Source organism: Macrobrachium rosenbergii, chromosome 18 (genome assembly GCF_040412425.1).
Source record: "Macrobrachium rosenbergii isolate ZJJX-2024 chromosome 18, ASM4041242v1, whole genome shotgun sequence".
NCBI classification, from domain to species: domain Eukaryota; kingdom Metazoa; phylum Arthropoda; class Malacostraca; order Decapoda; family Palaemonidae; genus Macrobrachium; species Macrobrachium rosenbergii.
Window position 1 is genome coordinate 12,181,662 of NC_089758.1, and position 17,120 is coordinate 12,198,781.

The following is a 17,120-nucleotide window of genomic DNA, read 5'->3' on the forward strand; positions in this document are numbered from 1 at the left end:
GCATATTTCTCCCACCAGCCCCGTGTCAGAATGATCAAGAGTGTGGACTGAATGAAGCATGTATAAGAGGTCAGTGTTCAAACCTTTGTGACCAAGAGCGTTCTTGTGGCCTTAATGCTGTGTGCAACATGGCCAATCACCAAAAAGTCTGCTCTTGCCCAGCTGGCTTCACTGGTGATGCAGAAAAGGAATGTTATAGGGTTCCTTCTGCTTGTCAGAGGAACAATGATTGCCCTTCAGGATTCTTCTGTAAGAATGGAATGTGCATGCTCAGCTGTTCTGGAGATAGTTCTTGTGCACAAAATGAAAAGTGCATCGGCAATTCCTGCATGTGTAAGTACTTTGTGTTTTAACTTTTCTTCTGTTTCGGTAGTAGGAACTTCATTTTTTGTAACTTTTTGTGGATGTTGTATTATTATTTATTGCATATAGCATACAGTAGTATCTGTGGTTGAAATGAATTTGTGTAGTGCATTATTATATTTTTAGAATCATTTAAAAACCAAAATTGTGGCAAAATTCACAATTTCACACCATTTCACTTTTGATTTTTTCCAGTGACTTGCCGTGTAGACAACGATTGTTTCCTAGGCCACATTTGTTTAAACAACATCTGCTTGATTGGCTGTCGTGCTAATGAGGATTGCTCAGCTGGTGAAGCATGTATAAATAACAAGTGCACAGATCCTTGTGGGTCAACAGCTGTCTGTGGGCCAAATGCAATATGTTCTGTAATAAACCATCGTGCTCAGTGTTCATGTCCTGTGGGCTTCATTCCGAACCCATCTCCCAATGTTGCCTGCTCAAGAGAACCAATTGCATGTAATGTTAACTCTGATTGCGCTTCAGGATTTTTATGCAGTTTTGGCACTTGTATGGCAATCTGCTCATCTGATGCCAACTGTCTAGACAATGAAAAGTGTGATGGTTCTGCTTGTCGTCCAAAATGTAGGAGAGATGATGACTGCCGATCAGGGGAGATTTGTGACAGTCTCATTTGTACCATAGGCTGCCGATCTGACACAGAATGTCCGTCAAAGCAAGCTTGTGTTAATAATAAATGCATTGATCCATGCAATTCACCCACTGCCTGTGGTGGCAATGCTCAATGCTCCGTGGATGGTCATCGTATCCAGTGCTCATGTCCCGATAATTTAGTAGGTGACCCATATGTTAATTGTCGTCTACCTCCTTCATCATGTGGTAACAATGAAGCATGTCCTGCAGGAATGACCTGTTTCTCCGGAACTTGTCGACCACTTTGTACCAGTGACCAGTCCTGCTTTGACAATGAACGCTGTGTAGGCGGTGTGTGCAAAGAAATTTGTAGTTCTGATATACATTGTGGCCTTGGTAACATTTGCGAAGGTCGCCTTTGTATTGTTGGTTGTCGTGCTGATTCTGCCTGCTTACCAGAGCAGTCTTGTATCAACCGACGATGCCAGGATCCCTGTCAGGAAGCAACAACTTGTGGTACATGTGCTGAATGTCAGATGGTCAACCATCAAGCTCAGTGCAGTTGTCCAGCTAATACAGTTGGCAATCCATTAATTTCTTGCACAACACCAGCTCGCCAATGTAAATCAAACACAGAATGCGGAATTCAGGGTTCTTGTGAGGGAGGATTTTGCACTAAATCATGTACATCAGTATCTCAGTGCAGTTGTGGAGAAAGTTGCAGCAATGGATATTGTAGGGCCACGTGCACTGAGGATCAGGAGTGCTCACAAGGTTTCTTGTGTCGTGATAGCGTGTGTGTTGCAGGTTGTCGGGCCAATACAGATTGTCCTCTAACGCAAAGCTGTGTCAATGGCAAATGTAAAAATCCATGTGATGATAATCCTTGTGGAGAAAGTACCACCTGTAGAGCTTCTGACCACAGACCTCTCTGTTTCTGTCTTCCTGGTTACCAAGGTGATCCTCAGAAAGGGTGCAAAAAATACGAATGTCTTGCAAATAGTGATTGCCGCACAGAACAAGCCTGTATTGATAGAAAATGCAAGAATCCATGTCTAGAAGGAAATTGTGGTTCAAATTCTCAGTGTCGTGTAGTAAATCACAATGTAGAGTGCTCCTGCCCACCTGATTATTATGGTGATCCAAGAGTAGAATGCAAGAAGGAAATTAATGAATGCTTAAACAATCCCTGTGCTAATAATGCCCAGTGCACCAATACAATAGGCAGCTTCCTTTGTGCTTGCAACAGCGGATGTCAAGGAGATCCATATCAGGCAGGCTGTCTCTGTCCGCAAGACAAAGTTGATCCTTGCCAGAGATTTACATGTGGCAAAAATGCCAAGTGCCGAGACATATCTGATGATGAAGCTGAGTGTTACTGCCCTTCTGAACTTCCTAATGGTGACCCCTTAGTAAAATGTAAGCCATTAACTGAGTTTTCCCACTCTTTTTGCTCAAAAGTGTAGATATATTACCCTTGTTGATACAACTTATGTATAATGAATTTTCTTTATTGTTTGTATATGGTCATATAGAAAATATATTTGATTTAGGTACTGGAGACTGTCGTAGTACTGGCTGTGGACTGGGTGCTTCCTGTGTACTAGATGGAGATGGTGATTATGAGTGCCACTGTAGAGACGGATGGGATGGTGACCCATATACTGAATGCACTCCTGGTAAGTTATTGCATAAATTTTTTCTTAGTTGGCTTGAACCTTATAGTCGTGGTTTGGTGTTTCTGTTGATAAGTCAGACACATAATAGCAGATTTAGCACAGCATGAATGAGAAGTGTCTGCACTTTTATAAAGGGATTTGAAGAATATCAGTTGGTGAATTCAGTTTAAAGTGCATTTGAAAAGGTCATGGCCATTATAAATCAAAAAATATGTTTAGTATACTGTAATTCCCTACCTAAATAGGGTTTTTTGGTGTTTTAAAATTAAGGTGAATGTGATGACTGTTGATCATATAGAAAAAGACACATTTATTAGTGTTATAATGTCAGCCTGGCTTAAACACGTTTGGTAAATTTGGTTTGATGTAAAAGAGAACTCAAGTTTTATATTGGACTTGCTTTGTTCTCGTAATATGAGAAATAAACTATCATTTAAAGATTTTTCTTCTGATGTAGATTATCTTGCAGATCAGAATAAGATGATAATAACATTTAGGAAGATGTACCTGTTGTTGTTTGATGCTAGTTTTGAAAGTAGTTGATAGCTGCCGTTCCATTCTGGAAATATCTTTTATTTTCGTTGAGAGAAGGGGGCAATCTTTTGTTGAAGAATCTGGATACAGTGAGGTATTCTATATTAATACCTGTACTGATAAATTGAAATCTTACTATACTGTACTGTATATGAAACTTTTGTTAGTTTGAAAGAGCTGAAATGAAAAAGTATATCAATCTTTGTTATCATTGCTGTTTGTTACTACTCTTGGTTTATAACTCAAGGTGCTTTGATTCTTTTATTTAGGAAAATGTCTTTTAGTTGAATGTAATATAATAGTGGAAAATTCTTGGATATTCTTGTAACTGACAGTGCTGTCATAATATTTCTATGGTGATTTTAGTGAGCAACGTATTGGATGAAAATGGTGTGCAAGAGTTGTACTTCATCTATTTCCAAGGATCCATAGGAAAAAATTAAATGTGCTTTTATGTGCATTTGCTTATTTTCTGTTGTATAGTAAGTTTGGCTGGTATGAAATTGCTTTGTAAGTTTGAGTGTTTTCAGTTCTACCACTTCTCTATCATAGAAGATCTGTTGGTAACTTGAGAATCCTCTTTGGTCAAGTATGAATGTTTTTAATAAATTTCCTGATTTCTTTTTTTTTTATTATAGTTTATTATATCTTAATTTCCAGAAGGTCAAGATGCATTTAACATCTTTGTAACTGCATCTTTTTCATGTTGCAGAATTTAACTGTACTATATTTTCCAGATTTTTTTATCTTTATTCTTCCTCTGTATTATGATTATTTTAGTTCTGTATCTATTATTTGCTTTGTCCTATTCTGAACCGAAACTCTTTTGTTCAACTTTATATTATGCTCCCTGATTTCACAATCTGAGTCTCCTTATGCCTGTGTCAAAATCCTCAAAGATTATCCTTTGTCCTTACTTATCACCTGTAATGGACCAATGGCAGTTCAAACACTATCTACACCTGTCATACATGTCTCTAACTAAAATGGCAACAACTACAGTGCCCCATTTGTCCTTGTCCAGTGGTTCAGCCTTTTCAAGGTATTAGTGCTTTTTTTTCAATTTTGTACAAATTACCTAAACCATATACAGTAGTATGTCCTGGTTTCATTACTTTTTTAATTTTTCCTCATACTTGTCCTAGATATCATCTCAATCATCGCTCTCATCTTCATTGTCAAGACACTAAGTACATGTACACTGTGTCGTTTAGTTTGTGCCTCCTAACATCTGTGAAGCATGTGTGTGTGTCTCAATCAAACAAACCAGCTAGGTGCATTGTGTGCACACTTACAGTATTATTAATGAATATCTAAAAGACAACAAAATTAATAACATGAATGTGCACCCAATTATTAATCAGGAAACATTAGTCAGGTATTGTAGATGGGTATACAGTACAGGTGTACTTGTAATCACTGCTAGGAAGGCTTAAATGATTTACAACAAAGGTTACATCAAAAGCGACATAACACTGTTAACAGCGTTTTGTTTGATGCAGCTAGCTGTTTATGCTGTGTACAACACTTGTTTCTAGTCACCTGCGCCAGGATTAGCCACATAGATTTTGTCCTTGCCCCATTGACCCTTTTTATCCAAAGAATATTTTTGTAAATGAAGATAAGGGCATTAAGAAAAAAATTGGTTTGTTTCTACAAACATTACTGGTAGCTTGAAAACAAGTACTGTGTAATGTGTAAACAAACAAAGCATCTTTCCTGAGATTTGACTAGGAAACAGTGTATACAGGAAAACGCTAGATTTTATTAAGGCCTCTACATTGTACCAATAACAACTCACTTGCATTTGTCTGTAGCTCTTTATGTGTGCATGCTCAATTGGCCTCTCACTTTTTCACACTTAGATACTCAGTGCACCTTAGACACAGACTGCCCGCCAACACAGGCATGTATAAGTGGACAGTGCGCGGATCCCTGCAATAGAAGGGGTGTGTGTGGCGAACGAGCCCTTTGTCAGACAGTAGCCCACCAACCATTGTGTTCATGTCCCCAGTGTTATGTTGGACGCCCTCAGATTGCTTGCCGTCCCGATCCTGCCTGTTCCGCTTCTCCCAAGGAACCACTAGAGCCACCTGTGATTACAGGCTGTACTGGAGATAATGACTGTGCTGATAATCAGGCATGTGATGCCTCTTTGACTCAGTGTTATGATCCATGCAAACATGGTGGTGCTTTATGTGAGGCTAATAAGATATGTGAAGTCAGGAAGCATAAACCAACTTGTATATGCAAGCATGGGTTTGTTGTCAATTCAGTGGGTGAGTTTGTCTGTGCGGCAGGGCCCATTGAGTGTCGTGGGGACGAGGAATGTGCAAGCAACCTAGCATGCGTCAGTGGTAGATGTACAAACCCCTGTACAGTGGGTAGTCCATGTCCCCCAACCAAGCAGTGTCAAGTGCTGAACCACCGTCCTGTGTGTATCTGTGTCAAGGATTGCACCCCCTCCATCACCATCTGCCTGAAGGATGAAGGATGTGCGCCCACAGAGGCATGCGTTTCCTACCAGTGTGTTAATCCTTGTGCCTCTCATGGCTGTCCAGGAGACACACCTTGTTACGTCGAAGACCACAAACCTCTGTGTAAATTCTGCCCACCTGGTTTTACCGTTGATCCAGAATTGGGCTGCGTCAAAGGTAAAGCCAACGCCCCAGTATTTGAGCGACCATCATGCTCATTCTCGTTTATATTAACCCGACTGAGCGGTGATGGAAGAAATAGTGGCACGTAGCCGGGTAGTAGGAAAATGAATTGTTGATGAGAGAGAATGACTAGATGCTTTCCATTTACTTGTTCGATCCATTGCCTCTATTAGGCTTGAGCTCCATTACTTGTGAAGGATATAAGACAAGCCCATTTTTTCCTGTTGGCAAATATGAATTTCACTGGAACATGAGACAAATATGTCCTTAAATTTAGTATACTGTTCTACAAAAAAATAGAGTAACAATATGATTGCATATTTTGTATCTTAGAAAGTAAACAGTTACAGATCTGAGAACTTTGTCCAATCTTAAATGCAAAAGGGTTACTTCTTGATATTCTTCTGAAGCCATGTTGGAATTCTTACTGCCAAAGGTCATGGATCTTACAGTTAAGTACTTGGTCAGGTTGTGATCTGATCAATAGAAAAGCAGTTTATTGACTAACTTTCTAGCATCCCAAACTCAGCACTCTTTTTTTTTTTCTTTCTAGTTCTTACTCACTGCAAGCTCTAATCTCTTGAATATACAAGAATGTTTTAAAACTCAGACATTTATCCTTATGGGACTTCATTCCTCAGTTTTCATTTTTTGAGTTAAAATACACACCTTGTTGTCTGTTTGAGTGCATTACTTCTTACACGCATTTAATGTCTTTTGTAATAAGCTATAGTTCCTACAATACACCATGTGCTATATAATGTCCTTTTTTCTTGAGTCCATTGCATGAAGTCATAAACTGGTAACTATTGACCAGAAAGATTTCCCTCTCATCAGCATTTATTTCCTCTCAACCCATAGTTCCTTAACTAGTCAGCCACATTGACTAATGTCTGACTCACTCGACTAATAAGAAATTGGTTTTACTTACGTCTCACAAATTTAATACAAATAATATAGGAGTCAGTGGAGCAAAATTTTACATACTATTTAACATTTATACTTACTTTACAGTGTATATTTAATAACTTAAGCTCCATGCATCAGATATATACATGAACAAAAATTTATATAGAATACAAAAATATCAGTAACCTGTTAACTTATCCAGCAAATGAAAGGACATTGACTGACAGCTGACACCCCTTCATTTAAGCCTATGCTAATACAAACATGGAACAATAACAGATTCTTCATTTATACTTTTATACTTCATTTCCATATTTTGCATGTCCCAGCAGACACCGATACTAGCACTCCCCCTTCCATCAATCCCACCATCACAACCACCACAAGCTCGAAGACGTTCTGCCGCAATGATGCAGACTGCGGTACAACTACATTCATATGTCTCCAAGGGCAGTGTACAAACCCGTGCCAGATAGCTTGTGGGACACATGATTGTGAAATAAATAAAGACAATATTGATAATAAAGTTCATGTTATTTGCCAAGACACATCATTACCATTTGAGCCCACTACCACATCATCAGATATAGGAAAAACTTTAGCACCAAAGGAGCCTACAAAAATAATGGGATTCTTTACTCCAGATAAACCTGTACTTAGTTCAACTCCTAAACAACCCCTTACTGAATTTACAACCCCAGTTCCAAGACCGACCCAGACATCTTTCTCTAGTCCTCCTCACTCTTCTACCGAAAAGACAAGTGAATCAACAAAACGACCTCCCAAATTTGAAACAACACCTTTTCAACCAGATACAACCGTTAGTCAGCCTCCTTTTGTTTTCACAGATAAATTTACACCAGAAATTCCCACAAGCAAACCTGAAATACCTACTTTATCACCAGAACTTCCTGACCCTTTCAGGCCTACAAGCCAGAGACCACTTGTTTCAGTGCCAGAAACCCATACATCAACACCAAAACAAAGACCTGTAACCCCAGAAGGGCCTCATCAGTCATTGCCGCCAGATTTTACTGTTACTAGGCCACACCAGTCATTCGATTCACAAACACCAGAACATCCTGAAACAGTACCTTCAGTTATAAGGAATGAAGATCAAATAAGAGTAACACCAAGTCCATCACCTTTTCCAAAAAGACCAGAAATAGATAAGCCCTTAGGGCCTAAAGGTAGACCTGAAATAGTACAGATTTCTACGCTCAGGCCACCAGTAATTACGTCAGGGCCTGGATCTCTGAAGACTACAACATTTCACAATGAACAGCCTTCACCAGAGGAAGATGTACTAATTGTTACAACTAGAACACCACAGACTACTACAAAGACTTCTTCCAGAATTCCTGGAACATTTGTCATTGAAACTGAAAGTCCTGGCACAGTACCACCCAGGGCTGAAGAACCAAAAGTTTCAACAATACCTACTTCAAGACCCAAGATACCACATACAGAATTTTCGGCAGTTCCAACATCAAAACCAAAAATACCAGTTATTGCACCAGTAGAGCCTGAATTAACCGACATAACAACAGGAATACCTGAAGTATCTGCAGAAAAGCCTGAAATTTCTGAGAGTGTGACAGTGAGACCTGAAATACCAGTTACTAGACCAAGGACATCACCAAGGCCTGAAATATTTGATCGTGTGACAGTGAGACCTGAAGTACCAATAACAAGACCAAACACAACACCAGAGCCTGTATTGCCCTTTTCACAACCACCTTCTACCACAGTTATCCCAAGACCTACCCCTCCATCTTCGTTTAATCCTGAAAGACCAGGTACCAGGACAACAACTCGACAGCCTGCTATTGATTTAACCCCTAGACCTACTCCTGAAATAGAATTTAGTAATCCCCCATCCTCTCCCCCTCTTGAATTTTCTTTGACAGTCCCAACAACCACAGCTCCTTCAGTTCCTAAAACACTGTCTCCAGGTCCACAGATGTGTACAAGCAGTGTTGAGTGTCCTCGAAATCTTGCGTGTATCCAGAATCGGTGTACTGATCCATGTAAAGTGTCTAGTCCATGTGGTAGTGGGTTCATTTGTGTTGTTAAAAGTAATAGACTAACTTGTCAGTGTCCCACGGGCCCGGCACTTGGATCCCGATGTCCCCAAGGTAATATTTGTTCCCCTGTGTTTCCCACCAGAATTTGTCTAGCTTCTCAGCTTCAAGGTTAGCAGGTCTTGTATGCTAAGTTCTTATTCAGCATTCAGAAATCAAATTAATCCATCGAATCACATAGAATAAATCTTTGAATATAAATTATAAATTCATGCAAGCAGAGGGAGATTAAGAATGTGATGTATTAATTAGTTATGGAATGATCTCAACTTTCAGATATTACATGGCAATATGACTGTCTGCTGACTAAGATTATTAGTGTTCCCTTCCATTCCCCTCCCCTTTTACATAATAGATAGGATGTCAAGTTGTTTAAGGCTTATCTGCAAACGTTTATTTATCGTCTTAGCATAAATGAAACAGACTTTAGTGTCATCAAGGGCTGGTTTCTTTTGGACAGAACTTAGAAGAGGATCATAATGTGGACTGTGAAATATGCTGCTATAAAAGTCTTATCAGTTCCATAGTGTGTGGGGCCTGAATTCAAAACCATGCTTAACTTTAAAATTTAATAAAATCGTATACGTGAGTCTCTGCATGAATATGTTTAATGCCTCTCTCATTTCTGCCAGAAGAAATCCTTCTTTGAGTCATTTAGAAAACTTTTTTTTATGCCACAAGAGGTGAACTGTTGCAGAGACCTTAAAGCACTTGATGCCCCAAATTTTTTGAGATATTTTCTTGGCGAGGATTACCAGTAATGTTGGAAACTTAACATGTGGTTATTGCAGACAACAACTTTTAAAACCTTACATGAGAGCCTGGACACAAAGCGTAAAGATATATCATGCACTTTTTTTTAATTTCAAGTTGAAGGTCATTACAGTAATACAAAACCCATGTATCACAATATTTGGTATAAGAGTTGTTGATCTCCGAAATGGTTCTGTGTTGAAGGTTTTAGGCTTCATGTCGTCATGTGTTTACAGTGTTGGAATATATGATGCCCTGGTATTTCAAAATTTGGTATCCCCATCCTCTAACAATATAAATACTGTACAGTACTACCTCCTTGTTTTTCTAAAATGTACACTGGCTTCTTTATTATCTGCTATGGTAGTCTTCTAAGTGCATCGTAAAAGAACGAGCAGCAAGTATGATTTGCACATTGATCATTTAGAATTTTGGTTAGCAAGAAAGCAGATGATGAAGGATCCAAACTCATTACTGACCATGCTTTTGTGTGAACGTGTAGTAACTTGTCTGGACCTGTCACCTTCCATGTCTGTCACTCGAGATAAGTGGATCATTCTAAAGGGAATATTTCTTGCCTTCGGAAAAAAAGCTACTTCAGTAGATGGATACTGCTAAAAGCGTGTCCTGGTGCCTTAAAAGTGAACTTAATTTGTCCTTAAGGATATACTGTACAATACTGAATTTCATGTGATATAATCCTTAAACATATTTTCATTCCTGTAATCTTTAAAAGATTCCCCAGGTGCACTGCTTTATAAATAGAGGGGATTGGTTCTCCTTGATTCCCCCTAGGATATCCACATGTTCGTAAACTCCCTTGCTTCTTGTTGACGTTACAATTCACCCTTGTCTTGGCCAGTTAGGGGAATCTGCACCAGAACCCTCTTTGTGCTTTATTTTTGTGAATTTCATCTTCGTAGTGCTGGGAAGATTTGTCATCCTTTTAACTAATGATGTTCGCAGTTGTTCTCTAGTTTTTGTTATTTGTTTGCAAAGTAATCAGAGCTTTGTTATGGTGCTTTATTAACCTGAGTTAATGAGGAAGAGCTTATGTTGTACTGTGCGAGATAATAAGTCATCGGTTGTCTTGTGCTAACCAACTGTATGTGCCTGCGACACTATATTGTGCTTGTGCATTGCATAATGGCACTTCCTGAGGAAGAACCAATTTCCATTAACCGGCAGCCATGTTAATTGCATGAAGCGTCTCTTGCGTTGTGTTAGTGGAGCATGCAATGATGGATTTCCTGCATTTTGTGCTTGCGTGAACTGTAATTTTGTGCTTGCATTAATTGTATTATTGGTCTTGCCGTATGTGTATTTTTGTTTGTTGTTGATGTTTGTTTGTACAATTGCCTTACAGGTTTATAGATCGTCATCATTATAAATATTTTTCATTTCAGAGACCCCTAACATATTGGAGACAGTACAGTACCATTTTTTAATCAACATTATTATCCTCAGATGAAACTTACCACTTACCATAGATTTTGCAACCAGTCACTTAACAGATTTTAACCGTTACATATTTATTGTGGAATGTGACTTAACAAATTTAACATGATTCATACCAAGAATGTTGACCTAATGCATCATTATTACCATAACAAGATTTATACCAAGAATGCTGACTGAATGCATCATTGTTACCAAAGAAAACAGCATCAAATCATTGATGGTTAACAAAATAACAGGAATGTGTTATGCTGACTAAAAAGAAGACGTTTATTTACATTATTAATGAATTAACTTCATTTACCCCCTTTTCATCACAGTGATTTTTTTTTTCTTTGCCGAAGAATGTTATAAGTTATTTAACTGATTTGTGAAATTTTAATCTTAATCGTAATTTTCATTAAAATCTGAAATAACTGTGAAGTTATGGTAGATCCCCAGATTTCATAATACAGTAGTTGTTCAGCCATGAAGTTCTTTAGTATACATACTGTAATATTCATACTGTACTGTATGCAGGTGTATCAAAATTTCATGTGCAGAGTGTGAAATGATTTATATTTGTTTATAGAGTGCTTCTTAAAGTAGGACAACACTTGTCTTACATATATAATATATATATGTATGTATGTATATCTGATATAAAAAATATATATATATATGTATGTATGTATGTATGTATGTATATATGATATAAAGTAGATTTTTTAAAACTAATTTCTTAATTTTTTTAATGAAGAAGGGTCGCTAGACCTCACGAAAAAAGTTGAAAGTAAATTAAGATCATCACATGATGAATCATCACTATTTTTCCAACAGGTCAGAGTACTTCCAGTAGACGCACATAAAGGTAGTTTCTCTTGGGCCATTTTATTTATGTAATGCATTGAAAGAGCAGAATGAATGCAACAGCATTGATGACACTGGTGGCATTTTCACATTTATCCATTCCGTATCCTCAAATGAACATTCGAGCAATTACCTTCTGTGCGTCCGGTATTATGCCAAACTAACATGGGTCCCTCTTTACTGCAATCTAAGAGTTCTATGTTGACTCGTCATAATCTAATTTCGGTGTGTGTCACTCTTTCATAAGGTTTAACCAGCCCTTAGGACTATAATAACATTAAATTTCAGTATTTGCAAGAAAACGCCCCAAAGCTCTGACCTGTTCGGATGTATTTTGAATTCTTGTCACGGAACCCATGTCAATCGGCTGTTTTCTTTCTTTAAATCATCGTGCGATGTGTTTGCTGGTGCCAACAAATCTTTACGATGCCAACCAATAAATCTTCCACTTTGACCTGACCATGAATTGAGCAGCAACTGGATGCCGCGCCGATTCAGACTGTCTCGTCAGTCAGGCGTGCATCAATGAAAAGTGTCTGAATCCGTGCGTGGCACGTAACCCGTGCAACGCCAAAGAAGACTGCAAGGTACAGAACCAGCGTGCAACGTGTGTTGCTGGTGAGTATGCCACTTCCATTGCATTTTTTATTTGCTCTTAATTTACTCTTACAGCACAGAACTGGTTTCTTTAGCGCTTGTTTGTTGTTCCTGTAGCGTTTTTCTTCATCTGTGTACATATGTCTAGCATAGTTTTTAAGTCTATTGTATTCCCATAAAGGAAGAGATATCAGCCATGTGCGATAGCTGTGAGACTTACCTGGCCTTAAATTGCCACAGAACTTTATGAAAGCACCAATAGCTACATCATGAAAGTATGCCAGATGAAGATAGTCCCTTAATTCGTTATATTAACTGTTTGATGGATGATTCTCTGTTTTTTTCACTGTCAAATGAACAGTCATAGAACAAGAGAAGAACGTACACGATACGAAATGTCATTTTGTCTAATATTGTTATCCCTGTCTTCCGGGTTTTTATGCTTTCCCAGCTACGTTCTTCTTTGAAATAACGCCTTTTCATGCACTGGTTTGGCTTTTATCTCTTCATTTACAAGAAAATATGTAATTACTGTAATCTCTGTGGAATGTTGTCTGTAGGCATTTCTTTACAAATGGCTTAGTATTAAATTAGCGGCTCCATTTAGTTCTTATTTATTTCTGTTGCTGTCCAACTGTGTCTGATATCTGTCAAATCTGTTTGTCTCCAATTAAGGAAACTAGCTGTAGCACGTCAGGATAAGGGGATGTATTAAAAGTACAATGGAGACATACATTTCAATTTGTCTAATAATGGAAGTTTTTTAATAACCTCAGCTAAGTTAAAAAACGCTTTTGCCAAAATTCAAAGAACCGAGTTATTATCTTCAGTCATAAATTGAAACTTTCCTGCCAAAATCTCCATAAACCAAAGCCTTATCGTTGAAGAAATTATAATATCGATCGTCTCCAATCATAAGTTGAAGATTTCTCGCTGAAATCGTCATGAGATGAAGTTTTCCTGCCAAAAAGAGGAAAAAAAAAAGAATCCTTTTCTTGTGTCCTAAATTGAGTTTGTATTGCCATATAAATAGCAGTCAATTTTTTCCCCTCGCTGCAGTTGGCTGCCGAACCAACAGCGATTGCCCCAGCGATGAAGCTTGTGTCAACAAAGAATGTGTTTCACCCTGTGAGAACAGGAACCCTTGCCAGGCCCCAGAGCGATGTGAAACGCGTGATCATATCCCCTTCTGCATCACAGGTATAGGAGTCTTTGTCCCTCATCCAAGCCACACTGACGAGTAACGGATGCTTATGGAAAATATCTAGTTACTAATGACAAATTACTCATAGAAAGGGGCATTTTTCCAATGGAAAGTAGCAAATTCCTTGTGAAAAATGACAATTTACTTACCCGAGTCAAAGGATACTTACGGCAAACAACAGATTTCTCCAGGAAGGGGACGGTTTTGATTTATTTTGATTTTTTAATAACAGATTTACGTACGACAGGCAATTTTACTAATGGAAAATAACATACAACTTGATGGACTGTTTAGACCTGTGCCACGAAATCCAAGGCTTCAGTAATATCCGCTTGACCAATTAGATGATTTGCACCCAAAAATGAATATGAATAAACGTGAAAACTGTGACATTTCAGGACTCCGACAGATGAGGTGACTGCGTTACATTAGGGTCTCAGTTTTTATAAAAGTCTATGAGCCTAGGAGCCGGAACATGATACTTGAAACACCCTTCCGTTCTAATGCATACATTGAACACACACACAGACACACGAAAAAACACCTTTCCCGTATGGTGGCAACCTTTAGATGTACTAGACATGTTACCACTGGTAACCGCTTGTTTCCAAGGCCCTTGGAATGGTCATCTCTGTTGGCAGATGCAAGTACCTTTTGTCCAGGGAACACCAGATATAGTCACAGTTCCTTTACTTGGCCTGGATATTAGCCTGACATTGTCATCTCCTGGACGTACAGGTATTTAAAAGGATACTACTGGTCTGAGAAAGATTGTTTGGAGCTATGTCTCAACACACGGAGATTCTTTAAATTATTTATATATTGTGAGATTTCTCCACGACTGCTTGTTGAAATATAACCCATACTTTATTTAGGTACCTTTTGTTAGGTTTAATGCTATTAAGAATTTGTACTCGGAAGCCATTTGACTTCTTCTTCGTAGATTTGATACAAAGAAAAATCCACTGTCGTCTAACCTCTCTTTTGACTAAAAATAAAGCCTGGCTGTTATTTTGGACAAATTTTGAGCAGTTGCTAATATTTATAACTGTCATAAAGTCATGAACGAAAAAGTAAAACACACATCTTAGTATTATTATAATTATTAATACAAGCCAAGAACAAAGTACTAAAGATACATCATACATAGAGTAATTGATGTCGATCTAGGCACACTTTGAAACTTTCATGAAGGTAACAGACAGAAAATGTGACGTTGTGACAGCTATAAATACCGCCACTACATTATGACAGTACTAACTTCACCCGACTTTGCCCATGACTTACTAAAATACAAAACGACTAACTTGCTATCTAGACCACGAGTGTCACCGTGCTGCCGACTGCTCTTTCGACGAGGCTTGCTTCCAAGGCCACTGCATGAATCCCTGTATCATGACAGAGGCCTGTGGGCTTAATGCTGACTGCCGGGCTTTCTTCCACAAGCCCAGGTGCTCCTGCCCTCCTGGCTATGCTGGCAATCCTAAGGTTAAGTGCAAAGCGACTAGTGGGTTTCCAGGTAAACAGACAATTAACAGGTACCTTTTATCTCTTTAACACTGACCTTACCGACACCCAAATAACGACTTGATTGAGATTGACTACCTTCACAGTACTGATAATTACAATTCATTGCTAATAATATTTTTTTTTCAAAACGTTTGTATCATCATTTTCTTTCAATTTTACGGTATGTATAATTTTTTCCCAGAAGTGTTGTCGTTTTGGTTTTTTCCTAGATTTTGTACATAGATTTTTATGGAACATCTGTGTCATTAATCCACCTGTTTCAGTTTTGCATTGCATCATTAGCAAAGTGTTATCTATACTTTAGTGTCCTGTTAACTTATAAAAATTGATATATTCATGGAGAAAATAGCTAATTGTTAATGGAAAATCATATTTTACCCTCCGAAAAAATAGTCTCACTTTTAGAGTTTATGTCCGAATGTATGACAACATTGTCTTGTCTAATGTTTTTGTTTATTACATATTTATTTTGTTTATTTTGTACATTTGTCTAGCTTGCACATGCTCGACTACTTCCGAATGCCCCCAAGGCTTCACCTGTGATGGCTGCACATGCAAACCAGGTAAGGAACATAGATTCATTGTTTGCATCAATTGTAAATAGTATTCACTTGACACCATAGACCTCTTGCATCGTTCATACTGTTTGTTTCCGTCTTTGTAAGCCTTCCTTACAATTTGCTTTACTATTCACTTGAATTTTTCATCTTGGTGATTCTCAGGCATTTTTCAATATATGCAACGACTCCGCCTTTGCCAAATGACTTGGAGTTGGATGTTGTAGCTGTTACGGCGCTACTTTTTGTTCTTAAATGAAATTGGCTTACAATGTCTTGGTACTTCTACAAATCTTTGGTTAATTTTTTGCGGCATCTTTTAGCATGTAGATAAAAAAAAATTCCTTGGTTTATCTGTCGAAAAATTCTGAGGGCTAGAATTTTCATTCAGTTTTCTGTTGCAGTTTCTTGGGTGTGGGCCCTTATGTCTTACCTCGATATTTATTTTTTTTTTATTTTTTTTTTTTTTTTAGATCTGCGTACTTCATAATTTTACTGAACGGCATATATAGTTTTCTTCGTTTTCTGTTTTTCATATTCTAGAGGAAGTTCCATTAGATGATTGCACTATATACTTTACTATTTCCTTTATTCTAGTTATTTAAGGATGCCTCTTAAATGCCTGTCTTTGTCACGTGTGCTTCATAATGATCCAGTTATTCAGTATTGGTGAAATAATATATTCTAACGATTTCAGTTTGTGAGATTCATCATATTCTAACACTATCAGTTTGTGAGATTCATCATATTCTAACCATTTCAGTTTGTGAGATTCATCATATTCTAACAGTATCAGTTTGTGAGATTTATCATATTCTAACAATTTCAGTTTGTGAGATTCATCGTATTCTAAAAATTTCAATTTTGGCTGCAGTTCATCATATTCTAACAGTTTTATGTTTTAGCTGAGATTCGTCAGATTCTGACAATTTTAGTTTTAGTTCAATTCATCAATTTTCTTTAACAATACATTTAACCAAAATTCCATTGACGATTTTTTCAGGCAGTTGGTTTAACAAATATTAACATACCCTTGGTTAACTATTTTCCATCATTAATATTTCCCATGATTCTAACCATTTTCTTTTCCCAAATGCGTCCCTCCCACACTCCTGGCTCGTTGATTCACCTGACGGCCCCACCTCTTCCCTCATCTTATGAGTAAGTTGACCCTTTTGCTTTTGCCTTGTAATCATGGAGTTTTCTCAGCCCAACCTTTAAGGACACGGCAGCTTCGAAAACATTTTTAGCGTGGGATTCTTTATTGGAGTTTGCTTACGTTAATAATTTATTTGGATTCCAGATAATTTGTTGACCTGGGGATGGCTTCTATTGGGGGATTTAGGATT

General features: G+C 37.9%; 1 protein-coding gene across 1 annotated transcript in view; it reads left to right on the plus strand.

Moving 5' to 3' along the window:
• The window catches only part of LOC136847945 (uncharacterized), a 313,292-nt gene that overhangs the window by 181,798 nt on the left and 114,374 nt on the right, over positions 1-17,120 (plus strand). Inside the window, 8 exon segments of the mRNA XM_067119965.1 lie at positions 19-333; positions 559-2,376; positions 2,511-2,636; positions 5,036-5,824; positions 7,072-8,877; positions 12,358-12,501; positions 13,540-13,680; positions 15,709-15,777. Of these exon segments, the coding sequence (XP_066976066.1) occupies positions 19-333; positions 559-2,376; positions 2,511-2,636; positions 5,036-5,824; positions 7,072-8,877; positions 12,358-12,501; positions 13,540-13,680; positions 15,709-15,777 (5,208 nt within the window).